The 26,147-nt window shown below is 45.4% G+C and overlaps 2 protein-coding genes across 4 annotated transcripts in view; one reads left to right on the top strand and one right to left on the bottom strand.

Annotated features, from left to right (window-relative positions):
* Nucleotides 1-7,234: 7,234 nt before the first annotated feature.
* Nucleotides 7,235-15,171, bottom strand: ykt6 (YKT6 v-SNARE homolog (S. cerevisiae)). 2 transcript variants are annotated; one of them, XM_056296944.1, is made up of 8 exons: nt 14,999-15,171; nt 11,505-11,671; nt 11,121-11,203; nt 10,823-10,923; nt 10,618-10,722; nt 9,664-9,729; nt 9,463-9,564; nt 7,235-9,359 (listed from the first exon to the last, which is right to left on the bottom strand). In XM_056296944.1, the coding sequence occupies exons 2-8, from the start codon at nt 11,606-11,608 to the stop codon at nt 9,324-9,326; spliced, it is 597 nt and encodes a 198-aa protein (XP_056152919.1). In that variant the 5' UTR covers nt 11,609-11,671; nt 14,999-15,171; the 3' UTR covers nt 7,235-9,323. The 2 variants fall into 2 exon arrangements, with proteins under 2 accessions (XP_056152919.1, XP_056152911.1); XM_056296936.1 differs by lacking the exon at nt 14,999-15,171 and adding an exon at nt 12,910-12,972.
* Nucleotides 13,284-26,147, top strand: part of gck (glucokinase (hexokinase 4)) — a 30,605-nt gene continuing 17,741 nt past the window's right edge. Inside the window, exons 1-3 of one of the 2 annotated variants that reach the window (XM_056296895.1) lie at nt 13,284-13,335; nt 15,551-15,661; nt 15,836-15,966. In XM_056296895.1, the coding sequence (XP_056152870.1) occupies nt 15,652-15,661; nt 15,836-15,966 (141 nt within the window). In that variant the 5' untranslated portion in view covers nt 13,284-13,335; nt 15,551-15,651. Of the gene's footprint in view, nt 13,336-15,394; nt 15,662-15,835; nt 15,967-26,147 lie in introns of those variants that run through there. The other variant, XM_056296903.1, reaches the window with a different exon arrangement.

The raw sequence follows: 26,147 nt of genomic DNA, 5'->3' as shown, positions 1-26,147 counted from the left end.
GAATGGCCATCTGCTGTGCCCCCCCCCCCACACACACACACATTCTCATTTACGTACACATCTCCATACATACGCAGCCAGGATGGGTTAAATGCAGAGCACAGGTTCCCTACGGGGATCAATAAAGTATCTCAGAAATCTCATTTAACATCTGGAAATGTCACTGGACCCACTGAAAGTGAACTGCACATGCTACACATGCCAGATGTAACTGCCACACAACAGTTCCACCCAGGCCCAAAAAATACCAACAGAGCGAGGGCAAGGGCATCACGATGTTTCAAATCATATCACAAGACACGCGAGGCCTTCAGATACCCCCCCCCCCCACCGAGTCAGAACACGTCAGCGGACGAGACGTTTGGTTCTTTGTGGTTTACTTTGTCCCTTGGCAGTGCACACTCAGGTAGTTTTGTGGCAGATTGTGGGTTCTTTGTGATGCAGCTGGAATCACATTGGGTCTTTTTATATAACTCCGTTTACGTTTGTCACTATTTTGCAACGAGAACAGAATTCCAGACTACAGAAACAGACGCGATGTAATTAACAAAGGAAAACGTGTAGTCCAGTTCGACTTGTGACATGTTTGTCATTTTGCTCTTGCGGTCACTTACTTCTCAAAGATGTTTTCTGATGTAAATGAGGTGAAGGTTCTGTAGCTGTACCACAGCTCTTTGTGCGCAGGTATGGGGACGTGTAATTTGTACATAAGTACATTCACATCTATTCACGGCTTCAGTTCTGCTGTGTTGGGACAGTTTTGAGACTGAGAATGAGTTCAGCACGACGTGTTTGGGTTTCTTTCTTCAGGTTGATCTTTTTTCAGTTGTTTTAACTTGTATTAACTTGTATTAACGTAAGATGTTCTGCTGACCCAGACCTTGATTTTCGTGGACTATCAGTTTAGGGCTATACTATAAGGGCTATACTAAAATACAGAACGAATTCAAATCTCAGACTTATACAGTCTTGTATGGGGGGAAATCTCAGCTAGACCAAACAATCAAATGCTGATACTCATTCCTGTGCAGCGGCAACAGCTTCCATTAAAACGGTGTGATTTGACAGTCGGGTCGCTGCATTATTACTGACAGACCTGACAGACACTATCCACCATTCTCTTAAGCTACGCTGACTATTACAACTTATCCACCTTATTCCTAGCCCCCACGATACCTTGCGTGAATTATGGGCGCGACTTCCGGCGCGTCCCGTCACTGAGCCGGAACCGGCGTTTCCGTGGTAACGGTACGCTAACCGTCTTTCTTAGAGCGATTTGTGCGCCGTCTCGTTCATTTATGAAGGTCTCGCCAGCCACATTAGCTACTGATGTGGGAACACCACCTCACAAGCTCAAGAAGGGTGAAATGAGAATACCTTTGCGTCCGTAACAGGTGGTTGGGAAGATGACGTGAAGAGGTGGCCTCGTATCACGTGCGGCGGTAGCATTTGGAGCTATTTTGTTGAGTCCGTCCGTTGCCTGTGATGGTGAGGCGATGGTGAGGCGATGGTGAGGTGATGGTGAGGTGATGGTGAAGCGATGGTGAGGCGATGGTGAGGTGATGGTGAGGCGATGGGCAATCTAAAAAGCTCGGAGGCGAACCAGCATCTACACGTGTCTCATCTTCCAGAGAGCCGTCCTGGAACAAACCAACAACACAACACTGCGTTACAGACAGACAGGCTGATCAGCACAAGACACAACACATTAGTATCGCTTCAGTAGTTCAAGCAGATGGAAAAGTACACAAAGATTGACAGAAATTACATGTGCACAAATTTAAAGTACAGTGTTGAGAATTCATTATTAGTTTATGATATTACTTGTGAAGGGTCTGGAAAGGCAAATACTAATAACAAATCGGGGCTACTTTAGATAAACAACTTTAAACACGGTGCCTTACTTGTAGCTGTTGTCAGACTGTTCTCTGCTGCAGATAAGCCCTCTGAACCAAGTGGTGTGTATGTATAGGGGACTAGGGTTGCTAATCAGACTCTAACTTGCACACAGACATCAGCAGTGGCGCCCCCAAGGGGTGGCCAGGGTTGGCCACGGCCACCTTGATACTATCCCAGGCCCCCCCGCTGGCCCCCCCCAGCCACGAGTCGCATATGCAGAATATGCTTCTGATTATACATAATATGCTTCTATCTGATATCTTACATTAGGGGCTGTTCATTTAAATCAATAATGTATATTTTTCTTAACTCTCATATTGACAGTTTTCCACTAGCCTATACAGTACACTACAACAGCAGCATAGAATTCCCGAAATTCAGCCATGGCTTTTGGTTTTGGTGTGCCACCCCAAGATTTTCAGTGGCCCCATTTGCCCCCCCCCCCTATGAAACATTTCTGGGGGCACCACTGGACATCAGGATACACAGCCTGGGTTTCATATTTTCAAAATAAATATTCTGTATCTGTTGGTTAAAACTGGGGAGGAAATTAGCCCCTGCCAATAAAGGGTAACTTTAAATGCCCGTGGCAGGTAGAAACTTCAGGTCACCTGCCCGTCACCGTGGCACACGGGGTTTTCTTACACTAATAATAGTTTTTAAAAAACCCTGGTGTAAACACAGCTGGCCAACTAGTGGACATCACATGAACCTACCTGTTGTTGGGACGTGACGAGTCGCGTCTCTTCTTCTCGGGTGGCCTCTGGAGGCCCGTCTCTTCTTCTCGGGTGGCCTCTGGTGGCCCGTCTCTTCTTCTCGGGTGGCCTCTGGTGGCCCGTCTCTTCTTCTCGGGTGGCCAAGTTCTTTTTGCCTCGTCGTCTTGTGGGAGGCGATGGAAAGTGTGCCATCGCTGACAGGAAGTCGGGTTTAGTTTCAGGCTTATAATCGAAGCGCTCCCGTTTAAGCCGCCCGTCAAGTTTCGTCTGGTTACCTACAACCACGAACAGCGCGTGTTGTCCTCGAGCTCCGTGACGACATCTTATAGGTAGCTTAGCAACTTTTATCGTCTTTTTTTTCTTAAACACGAACAGCAACAACTAACGCCTCTTCAGCCAAATCTGCCGCCGGTCTGCGATACTGCTTCCGCCGAACACCGGAAGTATTACCCATAATCGTTTCCCCGGTGACCCCCCTCACCAGGAAATTCGTTGATACAGAGAGCACTGGTCTCTTATTAGCTGGGGGGGGGTCATTAAAACCATATTGTAACGTGCATGGATAAGTAGACCCGCTCGCCGCTGGCTGGCCGGCGGGTCTGACCCTTTAGTCGAGCGGGTTCGCTTCCCGGCCGCGGCACTTCCTGTGGTTGCGTTGTCCCCCCGAATTCGCTACAATACAATGCACACGTAGTTCCGCTCAGGTTTAATCGCTGTTCTAAAATCATACGCTGTAACCATAGCAACACGCGGAACCAGTAGCAAGACCAGTGAACAGTCGACCCCCCCCCTTATCCCACCCGAACGCTTTCGGTTGCTTGGCTGCAGTTGCCCGGGTGGGCCAGAGGGGTCGCTGGAGAACGACGAGTCCCCGAACACTACACCGATCTACACCCGCTATCCCTCGGGTAAGGGTGGCCTGACCCCGTGGACGCTCTGGCCGGGACCGGTTAGGGCGGGTCTGGGCAGCGAACCCAACAGTCGGAGCTTTAGCTTAGCGGATAACTTTAGCCTCTATCTTTTAACTCCGAGTCCAAAACGTTCAACAAAAAATAACTGACAGCTTTTATTTGAACTCTCCGGTGCATCCAACCGGTCCATTATGAGTGTTATCAGCTGCAGCTGCGTTTATCCTGCTACGCTGACGTCACAGTACCGAGACCCGCCTGCTGTGTTCTGAAACGTCTCAACCACAAGTCCTCCAACCGACCCATGCGCCCCACAGGAGCGGTTCCTAAAGCAGCGCCCCTAGCGGCGGCAGGAGGTATGCCACAGATACTTTTCTCCTCTGTGCATTGTGGGTTTGTATCGACTAGTTGACCTCCTGTCTGCAGCGTCCCACAGACAGGCTGGTGAAGGGGAGTGGGCAGTAGGTAGTGATGAAAACCGTTTGGGAACAGCAGAATATGTAGACGGAGCGTTTTTGTGCTGTTTCGCCGTCTAGCATAGTAACTGAGGTTGCTATTGGCAGCACGGCCGCTAGAGGTCGCATAGCTGTAAAACGTCACTATAGTAGGTCGTAATAAGCTGCTTGTACAAACGACCTACGGGGTCGTTTTTTTGGTGGCGTAGTGTCTTGAACCTGTGGATGTCAGAGAACTCACTAAAGAGGTCTCGTGTTTAGTGCCGTGTTAAGTTTGATGCTGAGCTGTTATTCAAAACCTTACAGGATAACTTTTTGATTTTGTTCTGTTACAATCTGGCTCTTGTTTTCTTGGGGGGGGGGGTTTCCATGGTGGACTTGCTGAACCATGTCTGACTCTCGTGTTGTGTTGTCCCATCAGAAGCCGTTGTGAAGCTGAGTCCAGCGGCGGCCCCCTGTCCAAAATCAAGCTGGTCAGTAAAATTATATCATAACCAATATGCTCAATGGCAAAAACTACACAGATAAGACCCACGTTGTAAAACCCCACCCGGAATGTCCCTTTAATGTCTGCTCTGATGTGCTTACACATGGCACTGATGTAAAAAGAAAAAAGTCACAGTTTATTGTCAAGACTGAACAGTCATGCAGCAGGTGGGATGTCCAGAGTAAGCAGCATAAAACCAAGACCCCTGGGTTTCAGAGAGGAGCCCAGAGAAAGCCAGAAGATGAAGGTATTCAGATTCAAGTCGGACTCTAACAGACAACCGTCAGCAACTGCAGCCGTTATTAAAAGTCGTACGAATGAGCGGTAGGTTAAAGTCTCACACATCTCACGGTGTGATTATTTGTGTGTCCACATTCACTCAATATTATGATGTACTGGTAGATGCTTCTCTCCTAAAGATCCACCGACTGGCCTCTGGGTAGTGTGGGGGAATGGCATGATCCTCCCACGTGCTACATCCCCCTGGTGAAACTCCTCACTGTCCGGTGAAAAGAAGCGGCTGGCGACTCCACGTATATGGGAGGAGGCATGTGGTAGTCTGCAGCCCTCCCCGGATCAGCAGAGGGGGTGGAGCAGAGACCGGGACGGCTTGGAAGAGTGTACACTATTTAGCCCTGTGATGGTCTGGCGGCTTGTCCAGGGTGTCTCCCCGCCTGCCACCCAGTGACTGCTGGGATAGGCTCCAGCTTCCCCATGACCCTGAAAGCAGGATAAGTGAATCGGATAATGGATGGATGGATGGATGGATGTACACTGCTCAAAAAAATAAAGGGAACACCTAAAAACACAATATAGACCTCGATGAATGAAATATTTCAGCTGAAAATCTTTATTTATTACACAGAGGAATGTGTTTAGAGCAAAATAACCTAAGAATGATCAATGGAAATCAAAATCATTAGCCCATTAAGGTCTGGATTCAGAATCATACTCAAAATCAAAGTGGAAAATGAGAACATAGGCTGATCCAACGTCTGTGGAAATTCTTCAAGACGATTCAAAATGAGGCTCAGTAGTGTGTGTGGCCTCCACCTGCCTGTATGCACTCCCTACAACGTCTGGGCATGCTCCTGATGAGACGACGGATGGTCTCCTGAGGGATCTCCTCCCAGACCTGGATCAGGGCATCGGTCAACTCCTGGACAGTCTGTGGTGCGACATCGCGTTGGCGGATGGTACGAGACATGATGTCCCAGAGGTGCTCGATTGGATTCAGGTCTGGGGAACGTGCAGGCCGGTCCATAGCATCAATGCCCTCGACATACAGGAACTGCTGACACACTCTGGCCACATGAGGACGAGCATTGTCATGCATGAGCAGGAACCCAGGGCCCACTGCACCGGCATATGGTCTGACAATGGGTCTGAGGATCTCATCCCGGTACCTAATGGCAGTCATGGTACCTCTGGCTAGCACGTAGAGGTCTGTGCGGCCCTCCAAGGATATGCCTCCCCAGACCATCACTGACCCACCGCCAAACCGGTCATGCTGGAGGATGTTGCAGGCAGCAGAACGTTCTCCACAGCGTCTCCAGACTCTCTCACGTCTGTCACATGTGTTCAGTGTGAACCTGCTCTCATCTGTGAAGAGCACAGGGCGCCAATGGCCAATCTGCCAACCAAGATGTTCTCTGGCAAAGGTCAATCGGGCTGCACGGTGTTGGGCTGAGAGCACAGGCCCCAATTGTGGACGTCGGGCCCTCATACCATCCTCATGCATTCTGTTTCTCACTGTTTGAGCAGAAACCTGCACATTAGTGGCCTGTTGAAGGTCGTTTTGTAGGGCTCCGGCAGTGCTCCTCCTGTTCCTCCTTGCACAAAGGACCAGATAGCGGTCCTGCTGCGGGGTTGTCGTCCTCCTGCGGCCCCCTCCACGTCTCCTGGTGTACTGGCCTGTCTCCTGGTACCTCCTCCATGCTCTGGACACTGTGCTGGGAGACACATCAAATCTTCTTGCCACAGCACACATTGATGTGCCATCCTGGATGAGCTGCACTACCTGAGCAACTTCTGTAGGTTGCAGATGCCACCTCTAGTGGTGAGGGCACTAGCAAAATGAAAAACTAACCAAAAATCGGCCAGAAAAGATGAGGACAGGCAAATGGTCTGTGGCCACCACCTGCAAATCCATTCCTTCTATAGGGGTTGTCTTGCAAATTGTCTAACTTCCACCTGGTGGAAATTAGACAATTTACCAACAGGTGAAATTGATTCACAAATCAGTGTTGCTTCCTAACTGGACAGGTTGATATCTCAAAAGTGTGATTGACTTGGAGCTACATTGCATTGCTTGTGTTCCCTTTATTTTTTTGAGCAGTGTATTTGTCGATGGCAGTTTGAAACTAGATTCCTTTTGCAAAACCATATTTTTCATCTTTTGTCTATCAGTGATAAGCCAGATCCATCAAAACAGGGTTGGGTGAAATATAATTAACCGCCACCAAGGGATATAATATATTTAGCTGTGTAGTGGGTATGCAACTGGACGCAATATCTAGATTTGGAGACGTCTACCAGACTTCAGTTGAGCAGGAACAAGGACCCGACAGAACCGTGGTGACGTCATCAGCAGCTATACTCGGATCAGCGTTCCTCAAGATGCAGCCATCAAACAGGTCAGATGTTTCCTACGCTCCACATGTCTGATGTCGTCCCTGGTCTCATGCGACTGCAACACAAGCTCATTTCAACACAAAGAATACATTTAACTTGAACGGGTGAAACGAACGACCCTGTTAGCACACCGGCCACCATTTTCATGTTTATTTAGGCAAGATTACATATTCTGTAAACAGTAAAGTGTTCAGGCGACAGAAAGCTCCATAACAAATGTTCATACAAACGGAAAAGTGCTGTTCATAACCGCAAGTGTTTGTTTAAGATTTGCACACAATTATTTGGACAACAAATTGGAATACAACCTGTCTAATGTTAACACACCGGACAGCAACACTTCAGCTTACGGCAGAACTTCTGTATACTCAACAGGTGTTACAATTCAGCACATTTAAAAACTAGAAAAAAATGTTTAGCTTTAGACAAACTGTTTAAACTCACCCGTAGACGAGCTTCACATACGAAAGCTGATCATTAGCAAGTACAAGGGTCATCGATTTCCTGTCCTTCATAGGAAATGTTGTTTAATAGAGGGGACATTGACAGGCTGCTTTGCTATTGAACAGAAGTTTAGTGTTACTGTAAAAGCGATAGGTGTGGATGCAGTCCACAACTGTCCACACACACAAAAAACCAGTCCCACAAACATCAACGCGGTCGACACGTGTGAAGCAGTTAGAGCAGAGATGAAGCAGAAAGACATCTAAAATACAGGACCGAAGGCATCTTCACATCTTAAGATTGGTCAATGATTGTTGACTGCAAGCTTGACAGGGAACAGCGTCAACATGAAGGCATGATAATCCACTCACATCCACACAGCAAACCGAGTTCTTCAGATGGATGTGTGTGAAAACGATGGAGTGACTCACACATTAACCAGCCACCTGATGTCTTGTCACTCGGCACACCTCCATTACACACAGACCACAGGAGACTCATCTCGCACAAATACCCAAAGAGATAAATGCTGACCTGCGGTGACGGCCAACACAGGAGTGCTTGTCCAGATCTGCCTTTTAAATTAAAATGAATACAGTCAAATGTATCTGATAATTGACCCCAATATCAGAGATCTGATATGGGACATCTAATGTACCATTACGGTTAAGGAAATCCAACAACCAGTATAACATTAACACCGGAGCCACTGTATAAACCCCCCCCCCTCCCCAAAACAACAGAAAAGGGCATTACACCTGCCCTTCCATTCGACTACATCATATTCAGCACAACGAGGAATTACAAACTTTAGCAATGCTTTACCTCTCTTGCACCCTAAGGTTCAGCCCATTTTAATTACGGGCAAATGAAACCAATGCTGTCAAACCTCACCAGCCACCGTCACAACAACAGTCAACAACACAATCATTCAACATGGGAATGTGTTTATGTGTTCACTCAACAGTATCGGAAAGTAAAGCAAGACAGTTATTTAACTTAACCCAGTCTTAAAAATGCAAAGATATTCCTTTAAGTGGCTGTAGAATCAAATGCTGTTTTGTTACCACAGGCCCAGTCACATTGGCTGGCTGGCTGGCTGGCTGGCCAAGCTCTCGGTACTGTTCCCAGCATGACCTCCAAAACCGGGGCAAGTTGAAAAGGCAACCGCGCGTCCCCGATGCAAGAGTGGATGAACAGCGCCACCAAGTGGCTTAATAAATCATGCCTACAGGAGAAGCTGCGGAGGTCTTGTCTGGAAGGAATCAACCTCAGCAGCGGCATATTAGTTCAAAAGACAAGAACGGCAGATTGTCTGGGTTGACTTGACGCAAAAGCACATAAAAAAAAATTGGATAATTCTCTTTCAAAATTTCTATGGAGCTGAGATCAAACTTAACTGAGGACTCATCTGGAAACAGAAAATGTTTTGAAGACATTTCAACAACACACCACCAATTCACGAGATCATATTATGTCTTTCAGCTGGCACTGAAACACCGCAAAGATGTTCACCCTTTCATAGTTTAAAATATTATATTTTCCCTGACCAAACCCATCAGTCCTTCAGCCCCCATCAGTCAAAAGCCCAGGATTTTACTGTAGATCCCAACCGGCCCACAACCATCTGTCCCTCCTTCCTTTGTCCTGGCGCCCTTTTCTGGGTTGGACAGCACTCCTCCTGTCCTGTGTGCTGAGAGCTGGCGGCTGGTGCATGATGGGAGTTGTAGGAAAAGCAGAAAGGCAGAGAGGCGTGTCCTGAGAGGACTAGGCAGTGACATCACATGATTTCACAGCACGAGTTCTGTTTCCGTGCCTGTGGGATTAAATGCACACAATCAGGCCCCTTAACAATGACTGGTGTATGTCCACAGCGTCAAAGAGCTCCATGGTTTATGAGCAAAGGTTTCAGTACTTACAGTCTTATAGAAGGCTTTAGACTGGGTTCCAAGGTGCTCTGACTTTGCCACCAGATCATCCAGTTTCTCTCCCCTCTCAAGCAGACTTTCCATAGTGTTGTGCTGTTGGGACAAAACAGGCCATTTATTTATTTGTAGAAGACAGTTGCCTTTTTATGCGCAGTATATGCAGATGTTGGGAATTTTTATCTAAAGTCTCACCAAAATTATTTTTGTCTCATCCAGCTCAGCCTGTACTTTAGTCATAGCATCTGCTTCCCTGGGGTTCTGGAAAGAAACAGAAGCTTTCAGGCGTCACATTCCTTAATGCAAACTGTTACGACACGCTTCATCTTTAAAAGAAAACAGGAAACAAGTATGCCAACTAGGGATGAACATTTAAAACAATCCAAGCTAATTAACAAGTGATAAATAAATGGGGGTCTCAATTAGTCTTGCAAACCAGACAACTCTCACAGTGGTACCAGAGTTCTGGCACAAAGACTTGAACACAACGGCTTCATTTTGGAAAACCTTAATTACGCCACTGATGGCACGTGAAAAGTCCAAAAGGTGAAGCATAAAAAATCCAGCATAACATTTAGAGGGTTAAATTTCAGGCCCATAGTTTATAGAACATTTCTGTGACTTAAAGGAAACAATAAGTAATTCGTAACAATTACTAAATCCAAATGAAACTCGAGATACTTACATTTACTAGCGCGAGTGAACAATATCAAGACACCATGGTTTTCATTTAGAGGTATCAGCATGTCCATATGTTTAAGGGTAAGTCAGAAAACATTCTGTTGCTGAGAGGGCCCATTTGATAACATCAGTGTGATTTGTTTGAATAGTTTAAGTAAATTAACACAGTTACAAAGCAAAAAACACTGACGTGTTGGCACCCAAGCTCTTTGATCAACCGAAGGTTGTGCAATAAAAAGCGCTGATATGAATTTCACTCACCAGCACATTGCTACTTATTGTAAATATGCCAATATTTTAGCACGTATTAAGTGGCCATTGCTCACTGGCATCAATCCTGGGAGAATATAGACAAAACAGGAAGCACTCCTCTAGGGTCACCATAGAGCCTGATCAGACTGCTTACTGACAAAATATTGGTGTTTTCCATTAGATTGTTCCACTTTTCTAATCGGCCAACAGGTGTACCTGGTATTTAGCAAGGTGAATATCCAGTGCTTTGTAGGTGATGGTGTCAGGGTTACCAGAAGGCCAGTCTATACTATCCACTTGTCTGGAGAATTCCTCTAAAACCTGCAAAAGCACAGAACCATCAATATTGAAAAGTTGCATAAGAGAATAATACATCAGGGCAAAGAAAACCTGAGTCTTAGAATTTGTGGTTTTTACCCACCTTGTCCAGCAAGGTGAAACAGACTCTCTGCGGGTATTCGTTATCTGCTATCACCACAGCACTCAGGTTGTCATTTCTCACATACACGTGACACAGATACTCTGAGGAGAAGGAAAATAATGTTTGGTCAAAGCAAAGTCGCTAACATTTATTTGGCTGCCAGACAGATGAACATTTGAGATGAATCAATTATGTATAACTCTAAAGTATAAGTGCATTGTCTAACAATTAAGTATGTTGTGAAATTAATGAAGGTTTCAAAATGTTTTAAACCGGATAGCTAAGGGTTTATCTTAACCTTGTTCTTTGACAGAGGCACGGGTTCCATGTGATGTTCGCTCGACAATCAAGGCACTTGTGAAGGTCATGAACTCCTGAACACTACAGAAACCAAACATAAGATGTTTGAGTTAGTACTGAAACACACTGATACTTAGGATCAAGTGGTTACATAGTATGTCACTTGACTAGTAATATGTTGCATGGATCCCTGCAAAGCAAATAAAATCAGGAGAATACTACAATGGCACATCTTGTACTTTCTAGTATAAACTGCTTCAAATTGAAATACCATCAACATAAATATTTACAAATTCAGCATATATACTGGTGAAACAACTAAACAGAACAGGTATTTTTCCTATCTGATGACGAGTTACTGGTTGTATTCTGCCACACCCACCTTGAGCGCTGAAAGAAGCTGAACGAACTGAGATCGTAGGCTGCTTTAAGAAGGTTGGCTCTGGTCGCTCCTTTGTTTAGAATGCTGAGGCTATAGAGCTTCATACTGACAAAGGATCCGTTACTGTCACTCTGTCAGAATAGATATGAACAACGGGCTCCGCTAGTCTGAATAAGGGGGAAAAAAGCCACATGTGAGGATTGGTCCTACCTTATATTAGCGTGTTAAACCCAATTTAGCAGAGGGTCTGTGAATGTTCTCATTCATCCAGGTCATGGTTATCCAAAGGAGTTGAATCAAGTCCAGTCAGACTAGCTTGGTCTAGTCAGAAAGGCACGAACTGAGGAAGCCTCTTGGATGAGAGGAGAAACGTCTTCACGGATATATACCAAGTCCAGTTGCACCTGATTCAACTCCTTTGGACAACTTAGCAGAGGCATGCCTTACAGCCAACGTTGAAATGCTGTTGGCATTCTCTGCAACGTATTGACAATCCGGTAGTTCAAGGAGCTGAACTAAATCCATATCAACACGTACGATCTTGCATGCCCGCTTTGTTCTACCTCTGGTAAGCCATCTGTGCCTACTTTAAAAGCAAGAAAATTCTAGGTCCAGGCGTGTTTCTCACCTGACCCCAAACATGGTTGAACAAACCCCTGGCTTCCATCTGAACTACTGATTTGTCTACTTCATGAAAGCACGAACAACTCATTCCTTCCAGACTTACTTAATCCTTAAATGGTCTCTGAGAAAATGCTCTAGATTCTTTTGTGGCATTTTGCAACTATTATGAATCCTCTGGTACTACTGTGTTGGATTATTAGGCTACCACTGTTGTGCCCTCACTTTTAACTTGATATTTTGTGGTCTTACGTCGTCGATAAGCACTTCAATTCAAATCTAGGTTGTGTTTTGAATCACTCATTCGCCGTCTCTTGACGATCTAAGGCGCACTTCCGCTAAACGAACTTGATATGACACGCACTCCTGCATGATTTCCATCCAGTAAATAGACTTCATCATACGGTGCTAATGTGATTAGCATGTAGCAAATGTTCTAGTTCACACAGCATTACTCCGCTATGACGTCACCCGTTAACCGCTTATTCACTTTTTGCTTCGGATCAAAGCGTCTGCAAACTGATTCTTAATGGGTGGAATAAGAAACGGAGCCAAGTCTCCAGCGGGACTCTGCTGAGCTGCTCCGCTAACGTGGCCTATGACGACACAATGCCGCGGTGATGACAGCTGATTGCGGGTCTTAAATGTCGCCTTAAAGGTGCGCTGTCTAGACCGACGAGCGTCACTTGGCTAAACTACTTTTTGCAACGAATAACGCCCAAGGCGAACTGTGGCTAACGCTAACGGCTAACGCCGTTCGGCCTCAGTAAGGCCCTCGCCTCACCTCACAAAGCGGCGCCGAATGGATTTTCTTCCTGCTCGGAGAAAACAGAAAACACGCAGCAGCAAACAGGTTTTCCTTATTCCAGAGGGAACAGAAAAGGTGGGAATCTCCGAGTCGGACAAACGGCCGATCTCGCAAAACACCGGCGCTAGCTTGCGAGTTCTCAGGACATCAAACAACATCCAGTCACCACGTCACGAGCCGCGATTTGTCCGGCAGGATTTGGAGCCTGACAGAAACACACAGCAACCCACAAAGGTTCCGGCTTGAAGAACGGGCTGATTTATAACGATGACGTTAAAAAACAAACAACAACAACAACAAAAAACAAACAAAAACCTATAATCATGAACATGAAGCTTCATCACGTGTAGCCCTCCCCTCACCCTGCTATCAACACTCACGTCAACGTTAAAAAGTGTAGAGGTAAATGTATTGCGATGTTTAGCCTATTTTGTAGAGCCCAGCAGTCAAGTTATTATGCATAGTAGAGGTTATTATAGTCATATAGATAGCATGTTACATATGCAAATAAATTAAAGCATCGAAAATAAATGCCGGTAATGATAATATTATTATTACTAGAAGAACCCCGCTACAATGTAGCGGTTTGGTTCTCCACCCGTCTAAATCTCCCTCCTCTTCATCCTGCCAGCTAACCGCCTTCCCCCTGCCCCTAAACCCCCCCCCCACTCCAACTCCCTCCTCCCCCCAAATGGTCAGAATCATCTGAAATGCCGAGAAAAGTGGTTTTTAGAAAATGCATATTTTGCATAATTATGCATAATTATGCATAATTATTTTAATTTCTGTTTTTTCTGGTCCTCTCTGGAACAATACCTACCACCTCCCAAAAAAATTAGGACCATAAGTGCATTTTTGCAAAAATGCACATATTTTGCATAATGCCAAATTCTAAGTCCCAGAACATTTTTTTATATAGGTGAAAAAATCAAAGATGCTCAGAATTATCTGAAATGCCGAGAAAAGTGGTTTTTAGAAAAATGCATATTTTGCATATTTATGCATAATTATGCATAATTTTAATTTTCTGGAATTTTTCCCTTACTCTCTGAGACAATACCTACCACCTCCAAAAAGAATTAGGATCATAAGTGCTTTAGTTTTCAGTCCCGCTATCTACACTAACACACACACACACACACTAACACCACACACACACACACACACACACACACACACACACACACACACACACACACACATTACGAAAATATGGGAGTTGACGATGTACTCACCACCCGGAACACAATATTCAAAAACTTTACAAAAGCTATTAAACATGTGCTAACAAAATGTATATTGAACACTGAGCCCAAAACACCCTACACTGTGTAGTGTAAACATCACATGACGTTCACAGCAACCAATAGCAGGCCACATAACATTTCACCTGACATGTCCAGAGCCAATCACAGCAGAGCATTTTAATTGCTCGCTACCTGTCACTAACTGTGCCCTAACTGCCCCTTTGAGGCCAATAGTTGTTCCAACCAAGCATATTTCACATACATGACATTGCATACACAATAACATTAAAGGGGGAGAGGATCACATTTTCCAGGTTAAGGGGGGGGGGGTCCCAGAAAAAAATTTTAGGTGAAAAAAATCAAAGATGCTCAGAATCATCTGAAATGTCGAGAAAAGTGGTTTTTAGCCATTTTTAGAAAAATGCATATTTTGCATATTTATGCATAATTATGCATAATTTTAATTTTCTGGGATTTTCCCCTTACTCTCTGAGACAATACCTACCACCTCCAAAAAGAATTAGGATCATAAATGCTTTAGTTCTACACTGACTAACACACACACACACTAACACCACACACACACATTCCGAAAATATATGAGTAGATTATTATTACAACTAATATCATTACTATCATTATGATTATTATGATTATTACGATGATGATGATGATGATTATTATTATTATCTAAAAGTGTGTTATATGTTTGTCAACTGCTTTCGAATGAGATGAAGCCTTTGTCGGATTTGGCTTCATCATTTGATGTTTTCCCAAGTAATTTTGCTCCATTTAACAATTTCCTCCTGGCCACTTACCTCAGTGCTAAGTGTTTTCCATGGCAGGAGTTTGCCAGTAAATTCATTTCCAAGGCAACATATTGAAAATGTTTCGATATGGAAACAGAGAGCCCTCCAGGTGCGTCTGTTGATGCAGCGGTTGTGACAGGACTTGAGGTTGCTTTTTTTTTTTCCTGGAATCATGTTTGGTTTCTACAGATATTAAAGTAAAAAAAAAACTCAGAGAGAGAGAAAGAGAAAGAGGGGGGGTGAAAGAGAAAGAGAGCGAAGGGGGTGAAAGAGAGGGGGTGAAAGAGGGAGAGAGAGCGAAGGGGGTGAAAGAGAGGGGGTGAAAGAGGGAGAAGGGTGAAAGAGAGTGAGAGTGAGAGTGTGAGACGGGGTGAGAGAGAGAGCGAGAGAGGGGGGTTAGAGAGAGGGAGAAAGAGAGCTACTTACCGCATGGTTACTCAATATTGTCCTCTAATTTAGTGTTCAAATACTTTAAAATCACATCATGGAATGAAGTTTTTTATGAGAATTCAAACCAGCGATATTTTTTCTGGTTAACTGACCGTCTGATATGATCCACAGGACATCATGTCTTCCCATGAGGATCTTCACTGGACCGCCTGTGAATGAAGAAGAATGAAGAGAAATCCGTAGGCAGCTTCTAAAATTAATACCCGCCATCCATGATTAAAGGTATGATTTCGGAATAAATTTCCAACAAACCTACAAAACTCTACAAATATGTCCTAGGCAAACCGCTGGAGAATATAGCAACATGTTTTGGTCAGACATGCCAGGGATTTGATAATGTTTGGCCTGTCTGTAACAGACGGATAATTTTTTCATTTGAACCATATGGTCCTCAAGTTATAACACCATCAGACCAGAAAATTGGGCAACTCCTGAAATCTACCTGGAAAAGAGATTTATTCTTTCACTTCAGCACTCATGGTCGGCGGGACATGTATGACATGGATCATCATGATACGATGGACAAGGTAAAATCCATATTTTCACCAAGTCACTCATGTACACTATGGAGAGGCTTATGTTGATGTTCTGCATTGTGCTCTATACATTCAGTTTCTTCCGGATTTGTTTCTGAAACGTTCTTATCTGCAGCCAAGGACACATTATGCAATAAGTAGGGTTGGAAAAATATATGACAGAACTGTGAACACAAAATAGTAATAAAAGCTATGTATTACTGGATTACATTTCGGTCCATCCCTTTCCAACTGACCAGATGATCCAAAAACCTTGTAGCAATGGGCTTAAATGCCATTTAGTTATCTTCAAATGCAACAGTAATGAGAAATTGTATCTTGACAAAACCGTAATTACTCTGATACTGAAAGGATGGTTGTCATAATGTTGCAAATCATATAACTGATAGGGCCAAAATGACCTCATTATGAGTCTTTCTGCCACACCACCAGTTCTCTTCATTTTTTTTGTCAGCTATATAAAGCCTCGTTGTGGATCAGTATTTGTGACACACGTGCAGTATTTACCATTCTAACTGCAGGGAAAGACTTGGTTCTGTTGAAAATTACCGAGGCAGAACTTTGCATCAGTTTTTTCAGTAAATCAAAAATAATGTGATCTATTTTGGATGGAAATGTAAGAAAATGTAACATATTAAAGACATAAACATCAATAAGCATGTTAACTACACCTGCTTACTAAGAGGTTAAAAAATGTGTTGCTTCACATTTGGAGAAAATATGCATTTCTGCTGCTTTCATCGCTTCTCTTCGTGCTTATCTCTCAGACGTGAACACGCGAGTTAGCCAGTAAGAAAGTAAGGGGATAAATAATCATGTACATTAGTAAGTAAACTAGCAAATAATTCAGTGAGTGAGAAAATAAGAGAGCAATCCAAGTATGGATGCGCAGGTGTGCAGTCTCAGGGAATTGGCAGTTTGGAATTGAGTGTATTGCTCAAGGGCATCTTGGAAGATGCTAAGACTTTCATTGGGAATGAGGAAGAAGGACAGGATCAGGGACGAGTATATTAGAGGGACAGCTCAGGTTGGACGGTTTGGAGACAAAGCAAGACAGGCAAGATTGAGATGGTTTGGACGTGTGGAGGAGAGATGCTGGGTATACTGGGAGAAGGATGCTGAATATGGAGCTGCCAGGGAAGAGGAGAAGAGGAAGGCCAAAGAGGAGGTTTATGGATGTGGTGAGGGAGGACATGCAGGTGGCTGGTGTGACAGAGGAAGATGCAGAGGACAGGAAGAGATGGAAACGGATGATCCGCTGTGGCGCCCCCTAACGGGAGCAGCCAAAAGTAGTAGTAGTAGTAATAGTAGTAGTAGTAGCTCAAGGGCATCTCGGAAGTACTAATGGGCACTGTAGGAGTAACACCAGCTACCTTCTTACGTCTGTTTCCCAGCTGTTTGTAGTATTCTTTGGTCTAATCACTTAGGCCAACCTGCTGCCCCCATACCCCACATTTAGTAGTTATTGAAGTGGGACAGTTTAGAGAAGCCATGGAGCAAAGTGTGCTTCTTGTTGTGACAGCTAGCCTTTGTTGGCCTTACAGGCTTATTACAATTTACTGATATTTTTTTCAAAGCAGTTTTTGATGCAGTTTTTAAATAAAAACTTAATTTTTTTAACGTTTTGTCAGTCAAACCGGCTCGTTAGTTTTATCTCTGAAACGTCGTCAGCTGTTTTTCTCATCTTTGCCAGGTACGAAAACATCCTTAAAGGTTTCAGTATGATGCGGTGTGGTTAAGTGAAAGCAACGCTGTGTTGTACACATCGTCTTAACAGTGGTGTTTTCTCCCGGAGACCGAGGGGAGCCAGGGTTCCCCTGTTTTTTCAGATTGTAGTTGTCATTATAATAAAAACACTTAGTTTAACAGTTTCGGTAGTTCTTCTGTGCTGTTGCTGCCATTTCTTGATGAGTATTTTACAATGAGTGAAACAGCCCCCCTCTAAATGTGAACATGTGTTGGATGTCAGTCACTGTATGTGAGGGGTGGAAGTAACAAAAACTAATTAATAAAAATGGAGGGGATGAAAATAAACGTGAATTGAAAAATGAAGCATTAAAAATGGATGTGAAATGAAAAACTGAGTGATAAATTATAATTTATCCCACAAATTTATCACCTCCTGGCTCCTTTCCAACATCGGTGGTTCAGGCATCTGATTAGGATGCCTCCTGGGCACCTTCCTTTGGAGGTTTTCTGGGAACAGCCAACTGGGAGGAGACCCCGGGGTAGACCCAGAACTTGCTGGAGGAACAACATGTCCAATCTGGCCTGGGAACACCTTGGGATCCCCCAGGAGGAGCTGGAGGGCGTTGCTGGGGAGAGGGACGTCTGGAGTGCCCTACTAGCTTACTGCCACTGTGATCCGAGCCCGGAGAAGTGGCTGAAGATGAATGAATGAATGATTTATCACATGCATTTTCATCACCTCCATTTCTATCAAAAAAAAATATTTTTTTTTACTTCCACCCTTAATAAATGTGTGTGGTGAAACATTGTATTGCACTCCTACTGTAGATGAGGCCAGTAGTATCTGTCTGCAGACTGCAAGACAGGAGCATAATGTACAAAAGATACTGTGCATCACATGCCCACACCGGTACAAGAAACACCTACTTGCCAGCTCAAGAAATGCCCCCCAGAACAAGAAATGCCACCCCCGCACACTGAGGTAAGGGTTAGGGCAAGTGACGGGAGTCCTGCCACAAGTTACGCCCCTACACATTCTGCCCCTGTCTGGCAGTCCGCAGGCATACCCTTTTCAACAAGTCCACAAGGAATTGGCTTCCCCTGGTGAAAAAAAAAATTGAAGAATTAACCAATCAGATGAGGCTACCGTCATGCCACTGCCAAACTGCGATTAGTCAAGATGGATAAAATCTATGCCAAGATCAGAGTGGCAAAAATGTGCTATTCTGAAAAGTTGAAAAACAGGCTTTCTGCCAATGACCCACCATCAGTCTGGAGTGGTCTGAAAGACTTTACCAACTACAGGAGAGCATCCCCCCACACTGCAGGGAACCATCAACTGGCTGACAACCTAAATGGGTTTTACTGCAGGTTTGAAAAGCAAACTTTCACACCCCTCACCCTCTCCAGCCACAATACACAACCAACTGAACTTCCTGCCAGCCACCCTCCCCTCCCCACCAAACCCCCAACCACACTCAGGATCATGCACCAGCTCTTCCAGAGACAGAAGACCAGGAAGGCACTGGGCCCAGATGGCGTGTCACCCTCCTGTCTTAAAGTCTGTGCTGACCAGCTGGCCCCCGTTTTCACTCTGATCTTCAACAGGTCACTGGAACTGTGTGAAGTCCCCTCCTGCTTCAAGAGCTCCACTATCATCCCGGTCCCCTAGAAACCCTGTATCACAGGATTAAACAACTACAGTCTTGTTGCTCTAACGATTGTGGTCATGAAATCCTTCGAGAGACTGGTGTCAGCCCACCTGAAGGAAATAACAGGCCCCTTGCTCAACCCCTCTGCAGTTTCCCTACCAAGCGAACAGGTCAGTGGAGGATACAGTCAACATGGGATTGCACTACATCTTCCAACACCTTGACTCCCCAGGGACCTATGCAAGTGTCCTGTTTGTGGACTTCAGCTCAGCATTCAACACCATTGTCCTCCACTCCAAACTCACGCAGTTTCTTGTACCAGCCCCCATCTGCCAGTGGATTAAAAACTTCCTGACAGACAGGAGGCAGCTGGTAAGGCTGGGAAAGTCACATCCAGCACCCGGACAATCAGCACTGGCACCCCCCAGGGATGTGTGCTCTCCCCTCTACTCTTCTCCTTCTACACAAATGACTGCACCTCAGTTGACCCGTCTGTTAACCTCCTGAAGTTTGCGGACAACACAACCATCATTGGCCTTATCCGGGATGTCTGCATATAGAAGACAGGAGGTTGATCTGGTGCGGCCATAACAACCTGGAGCTGACCACGCTCAAAACAGTTAAGTCCGCAGAGAAAATCATTGGTAGCCCAGCGGTCTATTCTAATGGAGCTGTCCAAACTTGTGGTAGGAATGAGAAGATCCACTTGTCTTCTGGATCCCATCCCATCCCATCCAATCATGTTAAGGACCGTCCCCCAGCTATTTCCTCACTCATCAAAGAAATCATTAACTCCTCCTTCAGCTCTGCCTCAGTCTCCCATTCACTTAAACTAGCTGTGGTCAACCTTGTCCTCAAAAAACCTGGACTCAACCCTGATATCATGAGCAACTGACCCATCGCCAATCTCCCCTTTCTGTCAAATTCTGGAACATGCTGTTGCCTCCCAACTCAAAGCTCACCTCATCTCCAACAACTTGTTCAAACCATTTCAATCTCATTTCCGCTCACAGCACAGCACAGAAACAGCCCTCCCTAAAATCACCAACGACCTTCTCCCCTCCTCAAACTCTGGCCACCTCAGCATTCTCATCCTCCTCAACCTCACTGTAGCTTTTGACACCATCAATAACACCATTTTCTCCTGCCTTGAATCCTCCCTCAATATCACCGGTACTGCCATCTCCTGGCTAATGTCATATATCACAAACAGACAACAGTCCATCAGCATCAACAACTGCACCTCCTTCACTGCTCATCTGTCCAAAGGTGTCCCCCAGGGTTCGGTGCTTGGTCCTCTCCTGTTCATCCTTTACATGCTCCCCCTTGGTAACATCATACATTGTCATGGTCTCCACTTCCACTGCTACGCTGATGATTTCCAGCTCTACATCTCCACTAGATCCATCACCACTACAACTTACTCCAGTCTGGCTAACTGGCTCACTGAAATTAAATCATGGATGCAAGCCCACTTCCTCAAACTAAATTGTGATAAATCTGACATGATCATCATTGGTTCCAAAGCCCTTACCAAAACCACTCACATTTTCTGCCTCACCATCGATAACTCCACTCTGTCTCCCTCCTCACACATCTGTAACCTTGGAATAATTTTTAATAGCAACCTCTCCTTTGAACACCATGTCAATCAAGTCACCAGAACTGCCTTTTCCCACCTAAGACATTTCGCTCATCTCTGCCCATCACTCTCCTTCTCTGCTGCCAAAACTTTGCTCCATACCTTCATCGCACCCAGAATTGACTACTGCAGCAGCATTCTCTACGGCTCATCATACAAAGTCCTGAACAAACCCCACTACATCCAGAACTCTGCTGCTTGCCTGCTCACCCACTCTATTCCCATGACCACATTACCTCTGTCCCCCTGGACCTCCACTGGCTCCCCGTCCCACAATGGATCCAATTCAAAGTACTTCTCTTCACTCACAAAGCCCTTCATAACCAGGCCCCCTCCTACCTCACCGAACTACTCCACTACCATACTCCTTCCCACAGCCTTCGCTCCCCCAATGCCAACCTCCTGTCTCTACCACACAGGATCAAGCACCGGACCTCCTGTCGCCACCACACAGGACCAAGCACCGGACCTGGGGTGACAGAGCCTTCTCCATAGTTGCCCCCTCCCTCTGGAACACTCTCCCCAAACACAGAGACTGTACTGATCTGTCCGCATTCACATACTAATCACAACTCACCTTTTTAGAATTGCTTAATGTGTGATTATTGTTGTATGTTACATGTTTTTGGGTGTGTTGCTTTTATTTATTTTTTATCTTATGTAAACCATCTTTGTGTACCTTAAAGTGCTATGCAAATAAAATGTATTACTATTATTATTATTATTATTATTATTGTTTAACTCCTCCTTCAGCTCTGGCTGAAGGAGGAGTTAATGATTTCATTGATGAGTGAGGAAATAGCTGGGAGACGGTCCTTAACATGATTGAATGGGATGGGATCCAGAAGCCAAGTGGATCTTCTCATTCCTACCACAAGTTTGGACAGCTTCATTGGAGACACAGGGGAGAACTTTGCCAGGGGCTGAGTGGTAAAGGGGGAGAGACGGGTGGGGGAGGTGGTCAGGTTGCTGTAGATAGTATCAATTAATGACACGATCTACAGCACAATGAATCAGCAATGAATCAGCAACGAAAAGACAGCAGCACAAAGTCCTGTATGATGAATCTAAACCTACCCTGGTGTGGATGAGTAACACTGGGCCTTGGTCTTTGTAGTTCGCTCTCTGTGAGAGGCTGCTGGCTGGATAAAGATTCATCATGCAGTTCTGTACAAACAGCCCAGTGTGTTAAATTAGCCGGATAATTATCTATGGACAGGCACTTGGCACAAATTCAAATCTTATCCATAAATGGACTTCCCACGTGTGTGACAAGTCCATTTATGTGTGTGTGTGTGTGTGTGTGTGTGTGTGTGTGTGTGTGTGTGTGTGTGTGTGTGTGTGTGTGTGTGTGTGTGTGTGTTTAAAAGTTCCAGCCATGTGATCTCCGAAGTTCCGCTTTTCCAGCCCTAACCCTCATCTCTAATCCCATGCTTCACACCAGTCTCCTCAGTATAGCCTATGGCTGGTCAGAAAGAGCTGTTTTCAGGCACAGTTGTTCATTGTAGGTTGTAGAAGGACTTGAAATTACTTTTTTTTTTCTTCCTGGAATCAGGTTTTGTTAATACAGATGCTGAAGTGAAAGAAAAAAAACCATCAGTGAGAGTGAGAGCTACTTACCGCATGATTGCTCAATATTTCCTTCTAATTTAGTGTTCAGCACTTCTTTGGGTTCCAATGGTGGATTGAAGCTGGATGGAAACTGTAAAATCCGCTGTGGCGACCCCTGAGAAACAGGGAACAAGCTGAAAGAAGGAGTGGGATGAAGTTCTGTATGAGAATTAAATGTGTAGACTCTGCCTGTTTGATATAATTATGATGGGAGGACATCAAGTGTTCCCATGAGGATCCTCAGTGGACCCCCTGTGCACATGGGTAAAGATAAATCCATGGGTAAATTCAAATATCGATATCTCCCACCCTTTTTTTAAAGGCATGATTTAAACGCTTCTCTTCTTCATCCATCCATTATCCGAACCGCTTATCCTGCTCTCAGGGTCGCAGGGATGCTGCAGCCTATCCCAGCTGTCATTGGGCGGCAGGCGGGGAGACACCCTGGACAGGCCACCAAGCCATCACACAGGGCCCACACACACACACACACACACAGGGCCCACACACACACACACACACACACACACACACACACACACACACACACACACATTCACATCTAGGGACAAGTCAGTACGGCTGAGTCACCTGACCTACATGTCTTTGGACTGTGGGAGGAAACCGGAGCCCCCGGAGGAACCCACACAGACACGGGGAGAACATGCAAACTCCACACAGAGGACGACCCAGGACGACCCCCAAGGTTGGACTACGCCGGGGATCGAACCCAGGACCTCCTTGCTGTGAGGTGACTGCGCGAACCACTGTGCCACCGTGCCACCATCTTCATTTCTCTATGAATTATATTTGCATATTCCCAGGGCACCTGATAGAGGACTTGCTCCACTTCGTAGACCTCCTGTAATAATCCATGGTCCAGTAATTTGAGCTGACTCAGCAGCAGGTGGATGGCAGCTCTAGGACATGTCAACATGTGGGACAGCAGACACGAGCCCCTCACCAACAGAAAGAGTTTATCAAAGAACACTGGGTTCTCTTCTCACTCCTGGTTAAACTCAGTCAGAGAGCTGATTAACCAAGTAGGCCATCCGAGTCAAATAACTGGGTTCATTTTCAACTAAGTGGACATCTGGAAAGATTCCCCATGCGATAGTTCACCTAGAATAAAGCCAGTTTTAAAACAGAAAATAGGTACATACACTACATTATAGACTCCATAGTTGTGTTTTTTAGGCAGCAGACTGGGTTTACACTGAAATCCAGCAGTTAGGTGACTGGGGAAGAGGGTCTCACGCTTATCTCAGGGGGCTTCTTTGTTTGACACACAACAGAAGGTCCACAGCTAACAGTAAACCATGAAGGGAAGCCTTCACCTGAGATATGCCGCTGTTGAATTTAGAGTTCATTGCTCCTTTACCTCCAAAGGAAGGCTCCCAGGAGGCATCCTAATCAGATGCCTGAACCACCTCAACTGGCTCCTTTCGACATGAAGGAGCGGCAGCTCTACTCCGAGCTCCCTCCGGATGTCCGAGCTCCTCACCCTATCACTAAGGCTGAACCCAGACGCCCTACGGAGGAAACTAATTTCAGCCACTTGAATCCATGATATCACCCTTTTGGTCACTACCCCAAGCACATCCAACTGGGAGGAGATCCCGGGGTAGACTCAGAGCTCGCTGGAGGGACTACATGTTCAATCTGGCCTGGGAACACCTTGGGATGCCCCAGGAGGAACTGGAGGGCGTTGCTGGGGAAAGGGACGCCTTGAGTGCCCTACTTAGCTTGCTGCCACCACGACCCGACCCTGGAGAAGCGGCTGATGATGAATGAATGAATGAATGCCTTTGATGTGAGCCCTGTGATGGTCTGGCGGCCTGTCTGGGGTGTCTCCCCGCCTGCTGCCCAATGACTGCTGGGATAGGCTCCAGAATCCCCGCGACCCTGAGAGCAGGATAAGCGAATGCTCCTTTACCACAGCTAAGTTTAGATGCGTTACTAATTTTACATATCGATTCCCGCGGCCCTCGAATGACTTCTTTGAGCAATGCAAACAGTATTCGTAGAAGATCTGTTGAACCCGCTCAACTAAGCGGTCCAGGTTTACGTAAAACTCGCGTTTCTCCTGTAAATTTGCTGTGAAATGTTGGGGGTTTAGAAGTCAGTCCTGAGCGATAGGTTGCTTCTTGGCACAGATAAGTCGATAATTGACCACAGTTATCTTTACTCTTTCTTGGTAGGTCACAAGGCCGCCATTTGATGCTTGACAAACATTATAGGGTGATTTTAAGGAGATATAAGGGTGGTACTTAGGCTTTAGATAGTGGAGCAGGCCAGATTAACCCCCCGCTAAACTATACCTGGGCATAGTCTGGCCTAGCCTAAAATATACCCCAGGGTATAAAATAGCCCAGGCTGGTTTATACCCCGGGGTATATTTTGGGCTAGGACAGACTATACCCCTCTAGTCCAGATTATACCCCCCCCCCCAGTTACAGTGGGTGCTATTTCAAAACTCTAACAGTTGTATGTGCCACTCAATGTTCTGAAGTCATTTTGCTCGACATGCAGTAATTTCAGCAAGCATGGTAAATAGACATCTCGCTCTCTCTCTCTCGATCTCTTGATCACTTATTAATCAAACTATGTCCTTCAGATTGGTAGATCAAGGTTCGGAAGGTTCCTAGTGAACATGTGTGTGTTGAAAAGCAAGTTTTTGCAGTCATTTCTTTTGTTTTTAAGCTAAAATATTTATTAGCTTAGCTAAAAGGGCTAAAAACAGTTGCTAGTTAGCCAAAAGCTAATAGGCTAGGAAGGTGATAGAGATTTTAAAGTTTACTTGTATGTAGTACACCCCCGCTTGATCATGCACCTCAATACTCATGGAACTGCACCATGAGGTGGCGCTACAGTGAATACTTTAATTTTATATTTTTAATAACTATAGATAGGAATGGCCATGTGACAATTTGCCCCAGTAACTGTTATACGAGTAATTAAATAATTCCAATGATAAAATGTTTTTGTAGGTTGAGATTGGTACTTAGGCTTTAGATAGCAGCTGAGGTGTGTGATGTGAGTTGAGAGTAAGTGTATGAAAAGATGCAGGATGCTCGAGTGCACTCAAGGAAACGCTGGCAAAAGATGACATGTCTGCATTCAACACACCTTGTTTTTGGTAGTTTAGAAAGTGTGATGGGGCCAGTATCCCTGTGAGGACGTTGTCTGGGGTGCCACGATGGTGCAGTGGTTAGCACGGTTGCCTCACAGCGAGAAGGTCCTGGGTTTGAGCCCTGGGGTAGTCCAACCTCGGGGGTCATCCCGGGTCGTCCTCTGTGTGGAGTTTGCATGTTCTCCCTGTCTCTGCGTGGGTTTCCTCCGGGTGCTCCGGTGTCCTCCCACAGTCTAAAGACATGTAGGTCAGGTGAATCGGCCGTACTAAATTGCCCCAAGGTATGAATGTGTGTGTGTGTGTGTGTGTGTGTGTGTGAGCCCTGTGTGATGGCCTGGAGGCCTGTCCAGGGTGTCTCCCCGCCTGCCGCCCAATGACTGTTGGAATAAGCTCCAGCATCCCCATGACCCTGAGAGCAGGATAAGCGGTTGGATAATGGATGGAT

Source organism: Lampris incognitus, chromosome 1 (genome assembly GCF_029633865.1).
Source record: "Lampris incognitus isolate fLamInc1 chromosome 1, fLamInc1.hap2, whole genome shotgun sequence".
Taxonomy (NCBI): domain Eukaryota; kingdom Metazoa; phylum Chordata; class Actinopteri; order Lampriformes; family Lampridae; genus Lampris; species Lampris incognitus.
Note: the sequence above shows the minus strand (reverse complement) of the source record. Positions and strands in the feature narration are given on the sequence as shown.